This window comes from Rousettus aegyptiacus, unplaced genomic scaffold, assembly GCF_014176215.1.
Source record: "Rousettus aegyptiacus isolate mRouAeg1 unplaced genomic scaffold, mRouAeg1.p scaffold_m13_p_10, whole genome shotgun sequence".
NCBI lineage: Eukaryota > Metazoa > Chordata > Mammalia > Chiroptera > Pteropodidae > Rousettus > Rousettus aegyptiacus.
Window position 1 is genome coordinate 93013162 of NW_023416285.1, and position 15146 is coordinate 93028307.

Here is a 15146-nt window from a genome sequence, read left to right on the forward strand (position 1 = left end):
TTCGAAATCAGTCAGCCCTCCATTTTAATCCCTCTACTTAACAGCTTTGGGCAATTAGCCTTTCTGACCTACATCGTAAAATAAGGATAATAAACACTTCCTACAAATGTGAAAATTAACTGAGAGGCAGACACAAAAAGGCCCTCAAATTTATTTTCCTTACTCAAAATTTAAAACCCTGCAAATTAACTTCTGCTCTAACATTTGCTCAAACAAGCTATTTCAAAGGTCTCTAATGACCTATAATCACCAAATCCAACAATCTGTTCTAATGCTTAGGTCTATGTCCAAGAAGGAAACAAAATACATGTGTATGTATATGAGAAAACTCTAGCCAGGCTCCTCTGAACCCTTTCTCCACTAGGCATTCCCTTGGTCTGTAAAGACTTGAACAAACACTAACAGTTTCTAACAGTTCCATCCCTAGGACGACTCTGTCCACCTCTTAAGGTATCTGCGTGAGAAAACTCAAGACTGCCAAAGAATTTACCATTTGTTTCAGCTAACACCTGAAGACAGGGTGTCCGTCTCCCAGTTTCCATCAGAGGGTAGGAGACTAACTTTCAAAAGCTCCACTTCCCAAACTCAGATGGTTTCATGTGGACCAAACCCTCCTTTCTGTTTGGTCCTGTTTAACTTCTACTCCATGAGCTATCACTCAACCTGTTCCCTCGTTTTCCCTTTAAATTGCTCACCTCTGTACAAATCGAAATTGAGTTTAGTTCATGCTGTCCTGTTTTCCCTACTGCAATAGTATATTACTGAACACGTTAATTAGTATCTGGCTTTATCTTTGAACACACTCACATACATATACATATATACATGAACATATATGTGCATACATATATATATGGCTTGCATGGATCTCTCTGCTCTACTTGAGGTCATCTGAGACAGCTCCAAGGGTGGGACTTGGCTTATCAGAAGTCTCTCTCACTAAGTTTGGTATTTGATGCTGGCTGTCAGCTAAGACTTCGGGTGAAGATATCAGCTCCAACATCTCCATGGGGTCCTCTATGGCCTGAGCTCCATCACAATATGGCAGCTGGGTGCCAAGTCACGTTCTTGTAAGTGACGCAGCATTACTTTCAGTGCATTACATTAGTAGAGGCAGCCACAAAGTCCTGCTCAATTTTAAGAGAGAAGTGAAATAGACTCCACCTCTAGGTGGGGGTGTGGCAAGTTTCTGGAAGAACATGTGGGACACAAAATAATGAACTGGTCACTTTGGGGAAATGCAATATGCTGTAGTCACAATCTGACATCCTATGACTTAATTCTTACCTAATTTTACTTTGTATTAGTAATTTTCAAACTTATCTCATCTCCCCTACGATAGCAAAAACTTCTGGATGGCACAGAGTCGTAAGTTTTGCATCATCTACAGTAACCTGCAAATAGTTGACCTATAGTTTTGACACTAGGTTGTGAGCTAATTTCATGAATTTAACATTCTTTCAATAAAGATGCACTAAATTGAAAATGTGATTGACAGAAGAGTAGCTGGTTCTCTATATTAGAGAAGACACAGGGAAACAACACTAAAGTAATATACTTTCATTGAAAGTTTTTAAAAAGTAACTGATTTTGCAATTGGTAGTGAGGAATAAGTCTGCTTTAGACTGTGCTTTATCAGATTTAAAAAAATGACAATGAATACTACTTTCATAGAGTAATTGAGAAGTTGTTTGCATAATAGCGTGTTATAAATATTGAGGACGTAAATATTTTGTCCAAATTTTTCAAAAAAATAGCCTGAACCCTAAGAGAAGATGAAGATAAAAACCAAATAGCCAAGTACATCCAAGAGAAATGTAGGTAAAGCCTCAAGACCCAAAAGTCTTTATCCTTAATCTGCGACCTCCTCTGTGACCCTATGATTTCTTTAAATCATAGATCCTCAATTTTGTAAAAGGGATGCTGTTTCTAAAGTCAACCAAGGAATTTTTTAAAATAATAAAACTTTGAAGGTTATACAGTCAGCTTAAAACAAGCTATGCTTTACAATACAGTACGCTTCCTTACAGTATATGTATAGGAAAAGTAGAACTGAACCAAATGGTTCTTGTAAGAAAGAATATTTTATTTTACCAAGAATATGTCATTTAAATACAATTAAAATTTCTTCTTGATTGTTAATATTTCCATTCACTGAAAACAATTTGAGTTCTATTTATTTCATTGACGATGAAATTTAACAGATATAAATGGGATATATTATCCAATTTTAAAGAGGAATAAAGTAAAATATTTTTATTTTACCTTATTATATTTTTATCCTCTATTTCATCATGGGGCTATTTGATTTGAAATTCTTCAAATGTCTCTTCCTGTGAAGGAATTCAAAATGCTGACCCATGTTACTATAGTGATTGAAAGTAAGAAGGTTAAGTCACAGGGGACACATTTCATGCCTCAAGTTGGAGCAGATGTAATAAGAAGCCATAAACAGACTTGTAAGGTATAGTTAGAAATTTGGAGAGCTCTAAATTTTTTTTTAAATCTAGTTTCCATCTCTTATTTTGAGCTTAGACTTTCGAAATTTTTTAACTCAAGAAACCAAGAGGTCTAAAAAAATGACACTGTGCTTTTATTTTTTTTTCTAGTTCAGTATACATTGATAACCGTTCTCATTAAATAGACATTTGTAATTTTACTGATTTACACGAGTGGCACCAAGTCACATGATTTCTAAGGCATGACGCAGAAAGGAAGCATTATGGTTAAAGGAATAAAAGGGATGTGAATATCACAGAAATGTTAAATCAATACACTAATGCATACCTTTGAGATGTGAATCATGAGTCTATTGCTGTGACCAGAACAACCTATACATTGATTCTGAAAGACATTACCAGTTGCCAGTAAAAGTGTACAGTGTCCCAGTACTTCCCCCATCATTTCTGAGAAAAACAGTGTCATGGCACAAGAATGGTCGACAGTAGGGCTTCTGCAGCACAAAGCCACATAAAGCTGCACAGTTTGCTGCTGTTCAGTTATGCTTCCAGCACTAAGTTTAATTTCAGAATAAGAGAGTGGGTTGGTGAACCCCCAAGTACCCGGCATTGGGCAGTTCCCACTGTCACAGTTAAAGTGCTCCTTAGACACCACAAATAAACATGATACTGCAGCAGGGAAGAGGCAAGACTGATGAACTGATTTCTGGGGCTGAAATCCACATATCGAACACTCAAAGTCAATTAAAATATAAAGATATCATTGCAAGAACAATTTAGGAAAGAAAGATACTATGGTGAAACAGACTGCAAACCAATTTCATTATAGCTTAAACTCCTTAACTTAATATTATGCTGAAAGATTACACCTAGAGATTTGTATTTAATATATTTAAGGATAATGGGTAAAATGATCTTAAACACATCAGAAATAATAAAGTTTCACCAGTGTTTGGGGAAACATTTTTCACTGTAGCAGGAACACAGCACCAAAGATGATGTAAATTAAAATACTGGACTTTGAATAATGAAGGGGAAATGAATGAAAGTAACATCCATCAGACAAATGGAGAGGAGATGATGATGTAATCTACATGTAGCTATGAAGTCGGCCTAAAGAACTTTCCTGAGCATGTACAATTGATGAGAGTGGAGTCTGAAAAAATCTACATAACAACCTAGCTCTATAACTCACTCAGCTCTAACCAAAATATAACACAATTGTACTTCTGAGGATAAAAATTACTTGTTGGATTCATGTATTGATTCCCAAGGCTATTCCACACATTCCATATTAAACTGTCCTCATCGGTCCCAACATCTTAGCTTCTCATGTTACCTAATGGAAGGAGAAGAGAGTAGAGGCCTTTTTTTTTTTTACAGCAATTTTCTTAATAGGAAGTAGTATGTCTTCAAAAAACATCATCAAGCAAAGGTCTTGGTGAGGACATCTTCATGCTGCTGCTGGTGAATGGTGCCAATTCCTACAGCGGGTGCTGGCAAAGGGGGTCGGCTCACAAGGCGGAGCTGTCATTGGAGCAGTGAAGAAATGAAATGACATTGTCACCCAATCAAAGCTCGGCTCAGTTTACCAGAGGAGATACATGTATTTCTCTCAGCTTGATTATCATAAGTCACCTTTTTGCTAAAATAATGAATTCCATAGAATAGACTGGAAGGAGATATATGTCACAACTAAAAACTAGCTAAATTCCAATCATGATAAGGTAAGATAAATTCTTGAATTTGTCTTACTCTTTAGTAACTAATTAGTTGGTTTTAGCTGTAGAGTTCTCTAAATTAGAACTATTTACATATGGAAATGATTGGGCCCAGCAAACTAGTATTGAATGAGGGAACTAGTTTAATCAAAGCAGAACAGGAAGATAAAACAGAAAAGTACAACTGCTCTTCTCATTGTTTCTCACGTCCTACAGCACAATCAAGAAGAATCTGGCCTTCGATGATACCAGCTTTGTGAATGGGCCTGGAATGAGCAATCATTGGTTGCCTCTATTCCCATATTGTATAACGAGCCTGCTCAGCACCAAGTTCCCCCACAGCTTGGATGTTGACCTTTAGAAAAGTATAATCACTTTTTTTTTTTTTTACATGACACTAGTATAAACACGTAGATAGCTCGATAAACACTCAGCATTTTATTCTGAAAGAATAGCTTCAAACTAGATTTTATATTTTAGCTTATCCTTAAAAGAACTGGATAATAGGGGATCACCCCATTAGTTGGCACCCCAGGAGAAACAAGGCACAACACACACAAAACACTACAAGAGAGACAGAGCTATTACCTTGCAGGCCAGTTGCTTTTCAAACCTTGGAGAAACAAAACACCATGGACCCATGTTCTGAGGTTCTTCCTGACTCCAAATAAAATCTATAAAAGAAGAAAGTTTACCTCAGTACTGCAAATAAACACACACACACACACACACACACACACACACATCCCTTTCCAAGATGGCACAGTTTTGCTTGTCTTATTTATTTATTCATTTATTTATTTATTTTTAACAAATGCACAGTCATGTCTCTACCTCCACAATCACAACTCCTGCTCCCATCCCAACCTCTGGCTACCACTGACATTTTCTCTACTCCTACGGCTTTGCCTTTTTCAGAATGTCAGTTAAATGGAAGCATACAGTATGTAGCCTTTTGGGTCTGGCTTCCTTAAATTAGCAAAATCCATTTTTGATTTTGCCTTTGGCAACAGTTGGCTCTCTTTTACGGCTGAGTGGTATGATATTGTGTGGGTGGACCACAGGTGGTTTATCCCCCCCACCAGTGGAAGGACAGTCTGGTTGTTTCCAGCTTGGGGCAATTATAAATAAGGCTTCTATAAACTTCACATGCAGATTTTTCTATGAACATGTTTTCCATTCTTGTGGGTAAACACCCAGGAGTGGGACTGTTGGGTGGTGTGGTAACTACGTGTATCTGTGAAAGGCGCTGACAAACTGCGTTCCAGCGTGGCGGTACCAGCTTGTGTTCCCACCAGCAGTGAATGAGGGTTACAGCTGCTCCACATCCTCACCAGCATTTGATATTGTCAATTGGTTGTTTCGTTTTTATTTTATTTGTTTGTTTATTTTAAGCGAGACAACCCTTGGTTGACCTCACAGATTGCAAGGACCTTGTTAGTTTACAATCCCTTATTTTTTATGCCTTCAGTACCTGGTCTTCCTAGGTGGTCTTCCATCCAAGTACTAACCAGGCCCAACCCTGCTTAGCTTCCCAGATCAGACAGGATCGGGCGTGTTTGGAGCGGCATGGCTGCAGACTCATTTTCATTTTAGCCACTCAGGTAGCTATGTAGCCATATCCCAATTTGGCTTCATTTGTACTTCTCTTATCATTATCATTATCATTTAATTATGTTGCTGATCTTTTCATATGATTATTTGCCACCTGGTTCTTGGGTAAAGTGCCTGTTCGGTTCTTTAAAAAATTATATTATATGTTTTCCTCTTGTTGAATTTGAAAAGCTCTTTAAATATTCTGGATAGTCCTTTGTCAGATATCTATTTGCAAATATTTTCTCCCCATTTGGCTTATCTTTTTATTTTCTTTGCATTGCCCTTTACAATGCAAAAGTTTTCCTTTTTGGTAAAATCTGATTTTTCTTTTATGGAAAGTGCTTTTAGTATTATATCTAAGAGCTTTTTGCCTAATCAATCCAAAGTCACAATTTCATTTTCTTCTAGAAGTTTTATAGTTTTACATTTTACATTTAGGTCTATAACCAATTTTGAGTTAATTTCTATACAAGGTAAAAAAAGAAATAAAGACATCCAATTATTCTAGCCCCATTTGCTGAAAAAGCTTGTCTTTTACAATTATAGTTGATTTCTCTTAGATGACAGTATAACATTGATTCCCTCCAAACTCTCAAGAAATTAGACGTCTTAGATGAGAGGAGGGGAGATGGACAGAAACACCAAAAAGAGAAACATTGGCACTAGCAGTGTTATTTTCATATCTCCAGATTCTATGAGATCCAATTTCCTAGTGACTCTCACTGCCACTGTAACCTCTTTTCCTTTGAGAGAGTTCAAATAGGTTTTGGATATCTGAAAAGCGAAGAACCCTAACAACCCTTCACCTTTTACGTGCTGGTACTTGCTCATCTCCTGTTGTAATGAGTCCAGTGGGAAAGGGCAGAGTTCCTCTATGCGGATGATGGCAAACTCATACTTCCTAGCTTCCAAAGATTCTCTTTGCTTCAGCAGGGCGTAGAAGTGTTTGCCACAGCAGAACACTAGGCTCTTAACGCTGTTGGGTAGAAAAGGGACAGTGGGGGGTGGAGGAGAAATACCTTATAGTGAGGACTGTATCAGATGAAAGGGCAGACCACACAGATCTAAGTGCTTCACTAATGAAGTGAGGCTCTGTCGTTGGGTTTGGTCACATGCGATGCCCTGGCAAGCCTTCTTCAGCAACATGTCTCTAAAATTAACTCTCCCGTGCATCCTCTAACTACTACCCCACTGATTTAACGGACTTAGGGCAGAGAAGACAAGGGTCACTTTGCATTCCTTAACGTGAGCTTGTTTACCCACCAATTAAAATTCTGCTGCCGAGTGTTAAAACAGAGATACACATCAAATTACTTTTTTGGATCCACAGATGAATCACCGATCACAGGTTTGAATGTTGTTCCTGGTGCCATTTCTTGAAGACTTGACACAGCTGCCTAAGGAGGGAAGAACAATCTATCACCCTGCTGAAGATGCTTTTACTTATAAGGAACCTTTACCAAGAAATATTGTTAAATTCTCACCTAGGACTATAAGTAAACATATATATGAATAAATATAATAGCTTTCCAAAAAAATAGTTCTGAATACTTCAGAATAAAATTATTTTCCTGAAGTTACATAAGATTGCCTTTTGTCTGTTGCCACAATAAAAATCTTAAGAATCAAAATTTCAGTGTGATTATACATCTTTATTATTAATAAAAAGCAAGATTTTTTTTGGAATTAAAAATAACATTTTATAGAATTCATACTGTGAACCAAAAAAGCTAAGCTAGTGTAATTACTTCTGTCTTTAAGGTTTTGATTATAATTTACAAGTGAAACCTATTCAGTCAGAATAAGCAGGAACAATATGTGACTTTCTATAAAAAAAAAAAAAAAAGAAAGAAAATTTATTAATAAGCTCAATTCAAATAAGTACTTGTTGCCAAGAACTCAGAGTACAAAACTGATAAAGCCAAGCTGCGGGATTTGATCCCTTTTGCTGTCATCTAGTTAGTTTCCCTACAGTCTAGTCCCAAATGGGTATATGGCATTTTGAGTAGGCCATTGTGGGCATATTACAATATGGCCTAATTAAGTAACTATTCTGTGATGCTTATTATTAAATAACGTGTGATCTTTCTCCATTCTGAACGAGACTCCTTTGCATTTGTCAGCTCCCACTTCCTAGGGAAGTTCAGAGTTGGGTGAGAAATTGGGGTGGGATTTAGATACCACTCAACAAACTGCCTAGAGCCTTGAGTCATGTTTGCCACTTGGCAAGTCATCTTGGAGAAGGCCACTGAAAGAAAGAAAAGGAAAGATAAGGAGAAGGGAGAGGAAGACAGGGGAGGGGAGTGGAGGGGAGGGGAAAGGAAAGGAAGAACAAGAAAGAGTTGACTTATATTCTGATAGATCACATGTACCAATAATCGAATTTTTAGGAAGAAACCAGAATTCAATAATGGTCATACTCATTTTCAATTAATAAAAGGACTTAAATGTTTAGTGCAAATATTTGACTACTTAATAAGAGTAGTTTTTTACTTGAAAATCTATAAGATGGCTGTTGGTATTTTTCAAGGCTCCCAAATAAAGTCTCTTTTATTTGATAAGGTATATATTAGACTTGGGACAAGGGGTGGAATAGTAGGTCCATAATATAAACTCGTATTTTGTTTCAAACTGTAAGAGATTCTCAATAAAATTTCTAAGAGTTCACTTAATACTTGATAATACATATACACTATGTTTAATATCATTACGTTTGATATCGACTCCCAGAGTCAGCACTAGGGTGAGGCAGGTGAGGTGCCTGCAGTGCAAAATTTAAGGAGCCAACCACGAGTGTCTCCTAACTCCCGTCCAAACCGCGTAAAGATACGACCAGTGGAAGCACAGCCCTCGCAACTTTCCTCAACACCCTCCATTCCAAATCCACACTCTCGAACCTCTGTGAGAACGAGACAGTCTTGAACAGCCAAATCCTAAATGACACTTCACCTCAGTAGTAGCATTCGAATAAATGCAAAAGTTTTTCTGAATGTTAATCCTATTTAAGATTCTCATATAAAACTGAAAAAAAAATTATAGCAGATGGGATAAATACATGCTTACTACTATTTATTACCTTGACCTCTGACATTTGAAAACCAGCTTATTTGTGTGATTTAAAAAATATGTTTACGTACTTAATACTTAGTTCAGGTAAACCAAGAAAAATGGACACTTTTTTTAAAAATGTGTACTTTTAAAAGTGTTGCAATAAGCCATATTGTTAGAATGCGCATACTGAAACAGGAATCTACCTATGATAAATCATTCAATAAAAAAAGTCTAAATAAAAGTCAATGAATAACATCACTCATTTTCATCAAAATATTCTAAATTCCCAACTTGCTATCATCAACATAGAGTGCTTAGGCCATTGGACTTTTAAATTTCTTCTAACAAATTCTTTCTGCTCAGACGAGGATACTAGCGTGATAATATCTACTATCATGTCCTCATTACAATGAAACTGAGTGCTGCCTGTCTTTATACTCTCTCTTGAAAGGTGAGAAGGAGGGAAGGAGAGAAAGGAGAGACAGAGGGGTGGGAGGAAAGAAGCAAAGCCAATTAAAATTTAAAACTATAATTAGATAGAGAAAACAGAAGAAAATGCAGGAAAAAAAAGAAGAGAGGAGAAAGGCTTCCGACCAGCTCCTCCCACTTACAGGGAATCTGAGCAACATCTTCGGAGAAGCAACGATGAGGGGTTTTCTGAAGTTCCGGACCATCTGCCTCCTGAGCAGGTGGAAATACTGTGCAGGAGTCGTGGGGTGCACCACGACCATGTTCACTGTGTCCCCATCCACCCCCTCCTCTGCACTGTCACACATCTGGGAGAGAAGTGAAAGAAAGGAGACATTCGGATCATCTCAGTCAATCCTAACGACATAGGCTCTCCAAAGGCAACACAGGGCCCTCAGTGAGGAGAAAGATATTTCCCTCCATTACAGAAAATGCCAGAAGGTAAATTTACGGCCTATGAAGAATTAGCCAGAGGAGAGAGGCCTGATGGACCCCGCATCTCTCTGAGTCTGCGCATTTTAACACGGTTGTTCCCAAACACAGCTGATTCCAAGAAGCATCTGGAGGGGATCTTTTTTTTTAAAAAAAATACAGATTCTGATTACTGTGGGGTAAAGGTGGTGGAAGAAAGTACTGTCAGAATTTCATTCTACTAATGCAATAAACACAATTAGAGTTTGGTTTGTTCGTCCGCTTGTTTAAAAGGCAAAAACAAAAACGAAAGCAGCTAAGAAGGTTGAAAAGTTAAAGGAAAAGAATTAAGTCTCAGAAGATCCTGGTGGGACAGGAAGCTGAAGCATGGCTCCTAACCCCACTCCAGAAGCAGGGGAGGGAAAACAGAGTGAGCTGACAAAGTGCTGACAATTCCCACTAGTCCCCTCCAATTTGGAGAGCGTGAGTGAGTAGGCAGCCCTGGGGGAAAAAAGAAAACTTCAGAGCAGAGCTCAGTGGACGTGGCTGGGCTGCCAGGCTCGCCATTTCCAGGGCATTGACTCAGTTTCACTCAAAGATGGCAACGTCTGATGGTTTAAGGGGCATGTCAAGGATCCGCAGGAGGCAGTTCTAGTTCAAAGTGCCTCAGACACAGGAAAACATTTTTGCGAGTCCAAGAGGCATTGGACATACCTGTAAGAAACGCTCTATGCGACAAGATGAGTGGTCGGGTCCGGCCCCGTCATAGCCGTGGGGGAGGAGGATGACAATGGCGCTCTGGAGGAGCCACTTGGCCTCTCCTGGAAAAGCAGGGGGAGGGGTGAGATCTCTATGAAGCAGGAACAAAACGGTCTGACCTGACTGGGGGAGCGGAACAAATGTTCGTTTGCTGCCTGACTCCCTAAAACCGTCTTCATCACATGCACTCTCTAGCACTGTGACACCATACTTGGGAGAAAAATATCCATGATACCAGCAGACCCTAGAATGACACATGCCCTGGGCTTTAGCAAGTGAAAGACAAACTGGACGGTGAACATCTGGCTTCCGGGACAGCGTGGTCGCTCTGACTCCACCTCAGGCACAGCTCTTACTCAGACTAGGCAGCTCCTACCTCTCCCCATAGCACTGCTGACAATGCAGGCCACTGCCCTCAAGCTGAGGACACAGGCACTTTGGAACAGTCTCTGGACATATCCAAGTCCAATTTCCTCAAGGCACTTTTCTTTCTCATGACGTTAACAGAGAAACACAACCTGGGGGAGGATCTGCAGTGCGCACTCAGAATCCAAGAGTGGTTCCCCCCAAAATGGGGTGAGAGCCTGGGGGACACTCAGACTTGTACTTTATATACTTTGAATTTTTATGGTAGGCAGGGACTACCTTATAAATGATGCTTAAGAGTAATAAAGATGCACAAGTTCTAATGTTCAGATACCTGGGTGTCCCTGGATCGAGGGAAGCAGATTTTCCAGGCTGCTGTTCCCTCTGATCACAGATCCTCGCTATGTCACCATCCCCTACTTGTGACTCATGCCATAGCTACTCAGCAAACCCCAAGAGCAGACCTGGAAGTCAAATCACCTAGGAGCTGGCGGGTACATCCCTGCTCCTCATGACCTAGCACATCCCCCTGCAAAGGGGAAGGTGATCCCTGCGCTCGCCAAGTGGCACCCGGCCCTCCGGCAGCTTATTTAACTGACAGCTACCATGTCCCAGCGGGTGACATGGCAGCCTCCAAGTCTTCTGAGGGTCTGTGGTACAAGGAGTCTCGTAAGCAGCTATGGTTCCTTTTCATTCAATTGTCCCCATCAGGCTGGTGCCATGCATCCAGCCAACACCAAATGCCAACACCAACCTCCAGAGATGAAGGTGTCGAAGATGATCTGGGCGCCATTGAAGAAATCGCCAAACTGAGCCTCCCAGAGGGGCAGTAACTTGGGGCTCTCGATGCTCATCCCATACTCGAATCCCAGGACGGCCTCTTCCGACAGCGGGCTGTTGCTGACCTAGAGCCAGGAAGAGAGCAGAGACACTGTCAAGCAAGGGGAGCCGTGCAGATCAAAAGAATCAACATGATTTGTTAAGGTACAAAAAGCAGAATGTAAAAGAAGATCTCTGAGGAGGCTAACAAGACATGGTAATTAAATGTGGCATGAATCTTGACTGGGTTTGAGGACCATGTGGCGGCCATGTCGCAGTGTTAATTTCCTGACTTGGATGGTGGTGCTGTGGAGACAAAGGAGAACGTCCTTGTTCATGGGAAACGCACGTCTAGGGCCTCAGGTTGGCAACCCAACATTTCCAACTTGATGTTTCGAGTGTTTCAGAATGAGAAAAGGTACCTTTTATATTGGACGTCCAACTTTTTTGTAATTCTGTGCTTGTTTCAAAAATTTTCTAAAAAAATATTTTTTAAAAGGTACATATCTTTATAATTGTATTTGTCAATAAAAAGGAATGAAATAGAGAGGTATGCTACAACATGATGGACCTTGAAAACATGATCCTAAGTGAAAGAAACCAGTCACAAAAGGGCCAGTGTTATGTGATTCTGTTTTTATAAAAGGTCCAAAATGGGCAAATCAATAGAAACAGGGAGTAGTGGTTGCCAGAGGCTGAGTGGGGAGGAAAGAATGGGGAGTGGCTGCTAATGAGTATGGGGTTTCTTTTTGGGGTGATAAAAATGTTCTGAAATTAAATAGTGGTAATGGTTACACAATTCTGTGGCTACACCAAATACCACTCAATTGTACACACTGAAAGGCCGAATTCTGTATCTTAATAAATCTTGTATTTGTAAAAGAAACTGTAGAAAAATTACATCTGTATGATAATTACAGCTACAAAAATTGTGATTCACATAGCTAAGCACTTAATGACGACAGAAAAATGAAAATAAATAATCAATCAGCATGGTGGGATTATGTATAATTTATCTTTTCTGGTTACTATTTTGATTTCAGTTAAACTCTATATAACATATTAATTTTAAGAAGAGCCGCTATGTTTCTCAGACTCGTGAGTGTGTTGTAAACGGGGTTTGGACTGGCAACTTTCCTTGCACCTTTACCTGTCCTCACCTCCTTCCTCCTTCTCTCCTTTCCTACTCAAGGCTGACATACCCACTCGCATTCTAAATCCATCCCTCTTTTAGCTTCTTCTCCTGGCTTCATCACCTACCTCCTCTTTTTTGAACCTCCCCTCACTGGCTTTCTCCTCCCAGCAGAGAGACAATCAAAAGCTTAAAATCTAAACAAGAAATATTCCCCTGACCAGTGTTCTCTATCGCTTCCTTTCACAGTCGAGCTTCTAGAAAGAATTATCTAATCCATTTCTCTCCACCTCCTTACCTCTTGTTTATCCTTTAACTAGTATAATCTAGCTTCTGCTTTCACGACTCCAATAAAATAGGTCATATAAAAATAAAGGGATAGCCAAACTGACACAGAAAAAAAAAGCTCTATGTGCGGTCAACCTTCTAGTCAACCTTCTAGTTGCCCAACCGAATGAACACCACGTGATTCTTCCTCTTATCTGACTCTGCCTTTCCTTGAGTTCAACAATACGGTGACTGCACTTCTCCCTTCCTGGATGCACTTTTGGGAAACATTTTTCCTCTGCCAGCATCTTAAATGTTTTTCCCGGGACCCAGCCCTTGGCCCTCTTCTCATTCTGCTCTCTCTCTCTCTGGGAGATTCTCCCACCCCAGCGGTTTCACACGCTCCTGCACACTGGTTACTTCCAGATCTGTGTCTCAAGACCGGATTCCTTCCTTAACTCCAGATATACACATCTGGTTGCCTGATAGAAACTTGTGTGTCATTCGGCTGTTTCTAAGTTAGTTGTCCAAAACTAAATCCATCACCCTTCCTTACCGAACTTGTTTCCTCCCCTTTACTCTCTGTTCAGGTAAATGCCATCTTCATATACCAGTTGTCTGCATCAGGAACTAGAAGACAGTCAGACAAGTCTCTATTTCTTCACTCCCCACATCTACCACTAAGTCCTGTAGCTGTGGTTTTTCTGAATAGTTCTCAAATCTGGCCCATCTTCCATGTGCACTGCTACTGCCCTAAGCTCCATGATTTTCTACCTAGATGATTTGAGAAGCCGCCTTAGAAATTGTCCTCAGTTCTCATCCTTTTTCAACATAAGCTTCCAAAGTATTGTCAGGAGTGATCTTTCTAATATAAAATCAGATCGCCTGTTGGAAGTTCCACCACAGTTTCACAATATGGGGAGTCCTATCTGGTCTGTCTCCTCTTTTTTATTCCTGTATCCACTTTGCAGTTTAATCGCAAGTCATATGAAGGTATTTGTGGTTCCCTGTGCATATCAGGTCCTCTTATTTCACAGCTGTTTTTTTATGTGCTAGTGTGTCTATCTTGAATAATCTCCCTATTTGTATTAGAATAGGCAACTCCTAACGTCCTTCAAATATCTGCTGAAATCTGGGCTTCCCTCAAGCTTTTCCTGACTTCCCCAAGTAGATGAGTTGCCCCTTTTCCTATGCATCTCTTGTACCTTATAGACTTGTATATTTTATTTTTTTACTCTATTAATGTTTTTATTTACTCCATAAAGTATTTAAGATGGCTTATAAGTTTACATGATATATATATAACTTGACAGTGTAAATGTAAGTAGAAGTAAAAAGGAGAAATTAAGATTGAGAAACAGAAAATGGTTGGGGAAAAGACATAACCTGGTGATCCACTCATTTTTACCAAGGTTACTGTGGCCTCTACCCCTTCCTAGAAGCCACTATATATTTTTTAGGAAAAGTGCATATATGCATTGTTTTATTATTTTGTCTCATCTTATAGACACAATTATTGGTAAGGGAAGGCTGGTGAGTTGCAGAATTCATAACATACAGACAATAAAGACACACCAAGATCAAGCAGGAGTTACCACCGGGTCTTCAGAAGAAGGACATGGTAGTAGATAAGACATGAAATCTTTCACAGTCTCCTTATAAGACAGGCAACGTGTTTAATTGGGGATTTTCAGATGGCAATAAAGCTAATTGATATTATATATAAAATTACAATTCAATAAAAGACATTGCTGGGGTGGGGGAATACTAAACATTTTAGATCATTGATCTGACTTGATCCAGGGGTGGACTTTAAACTAACTTAAAGAAAAGATAAGCTGTATGTCCTTTAAGTAATCTTCCTGGAATTTTACTTTTTATACGCAAATTTTTTAATAAAAATTGAGAATCAGTGATCTCAAGATTATACTCTCAAACAAATGCTAGAGTAGGAAAAAGATGACATGCCACTAATTGTACCTTAAAGAATAATTTATTTTAATAAACATTATGTTCCAGGCATATGCTGATTGTTAGAGGGACAAAAATAATAAAAGACCCAGGCCTCGCCCTTGACTCTAACGAGTACATCCCAGC

The 15146-nt window shown here is 39.4% G+C and overlaps 1 protein-coding gene and 1 pseudogene across 4 annotated transcripts in view; both read right to left on the reverse strand.

Annotated features, from left to right (window-relative positions):
- Positions 1-2572: 2572 nt before the first annotated feature.
- DHTKD1 (dehydrogenase E1 and transketolase domain containing 1) overlaps positions 2573-15146 on the reverse strand; it is a 48388-nt gene continuing 35814 nt past the window's right edge. For 3 of the 4 annotated variants that reach the window (XM_016134438.2, XM_036228189.1, XM_016134437.2), the window contains 7 exons: positions 11586-11736; positions 10421-10527; positions 9439-9603; positions 7091-7173; positions 6583-6752; positions 4769-4854; positions 2573-3986 (listed from right to left, as the gene is read on the reverse strand). In XM_016134438.2, coding sequence (XP_015989924.2) covers positions 3885-3986; positions 4769-4854; positions 6583-6752; positions 7091-7173; positions 9439-9603; positions 10421-10527; positions 11586-11736 — 864 coding nt within the window. In that variant the 3' untranslated portion in view covers positions 2573-3884. Of the gene's footprint in view, positions 3987-4768; positions 4855-6582; positions 6753-7039; positions 7174-9438; positions 9604-10420; positions 10528-11585; positions 11737-15146 lie in introns of those variants that run through there. The other variant, XM_016134439.2, reaches the window with a different exon arrangement.
- LOC118609061 lies at positions 5643-5761 on the reverse strand (annotated as a pseudogene).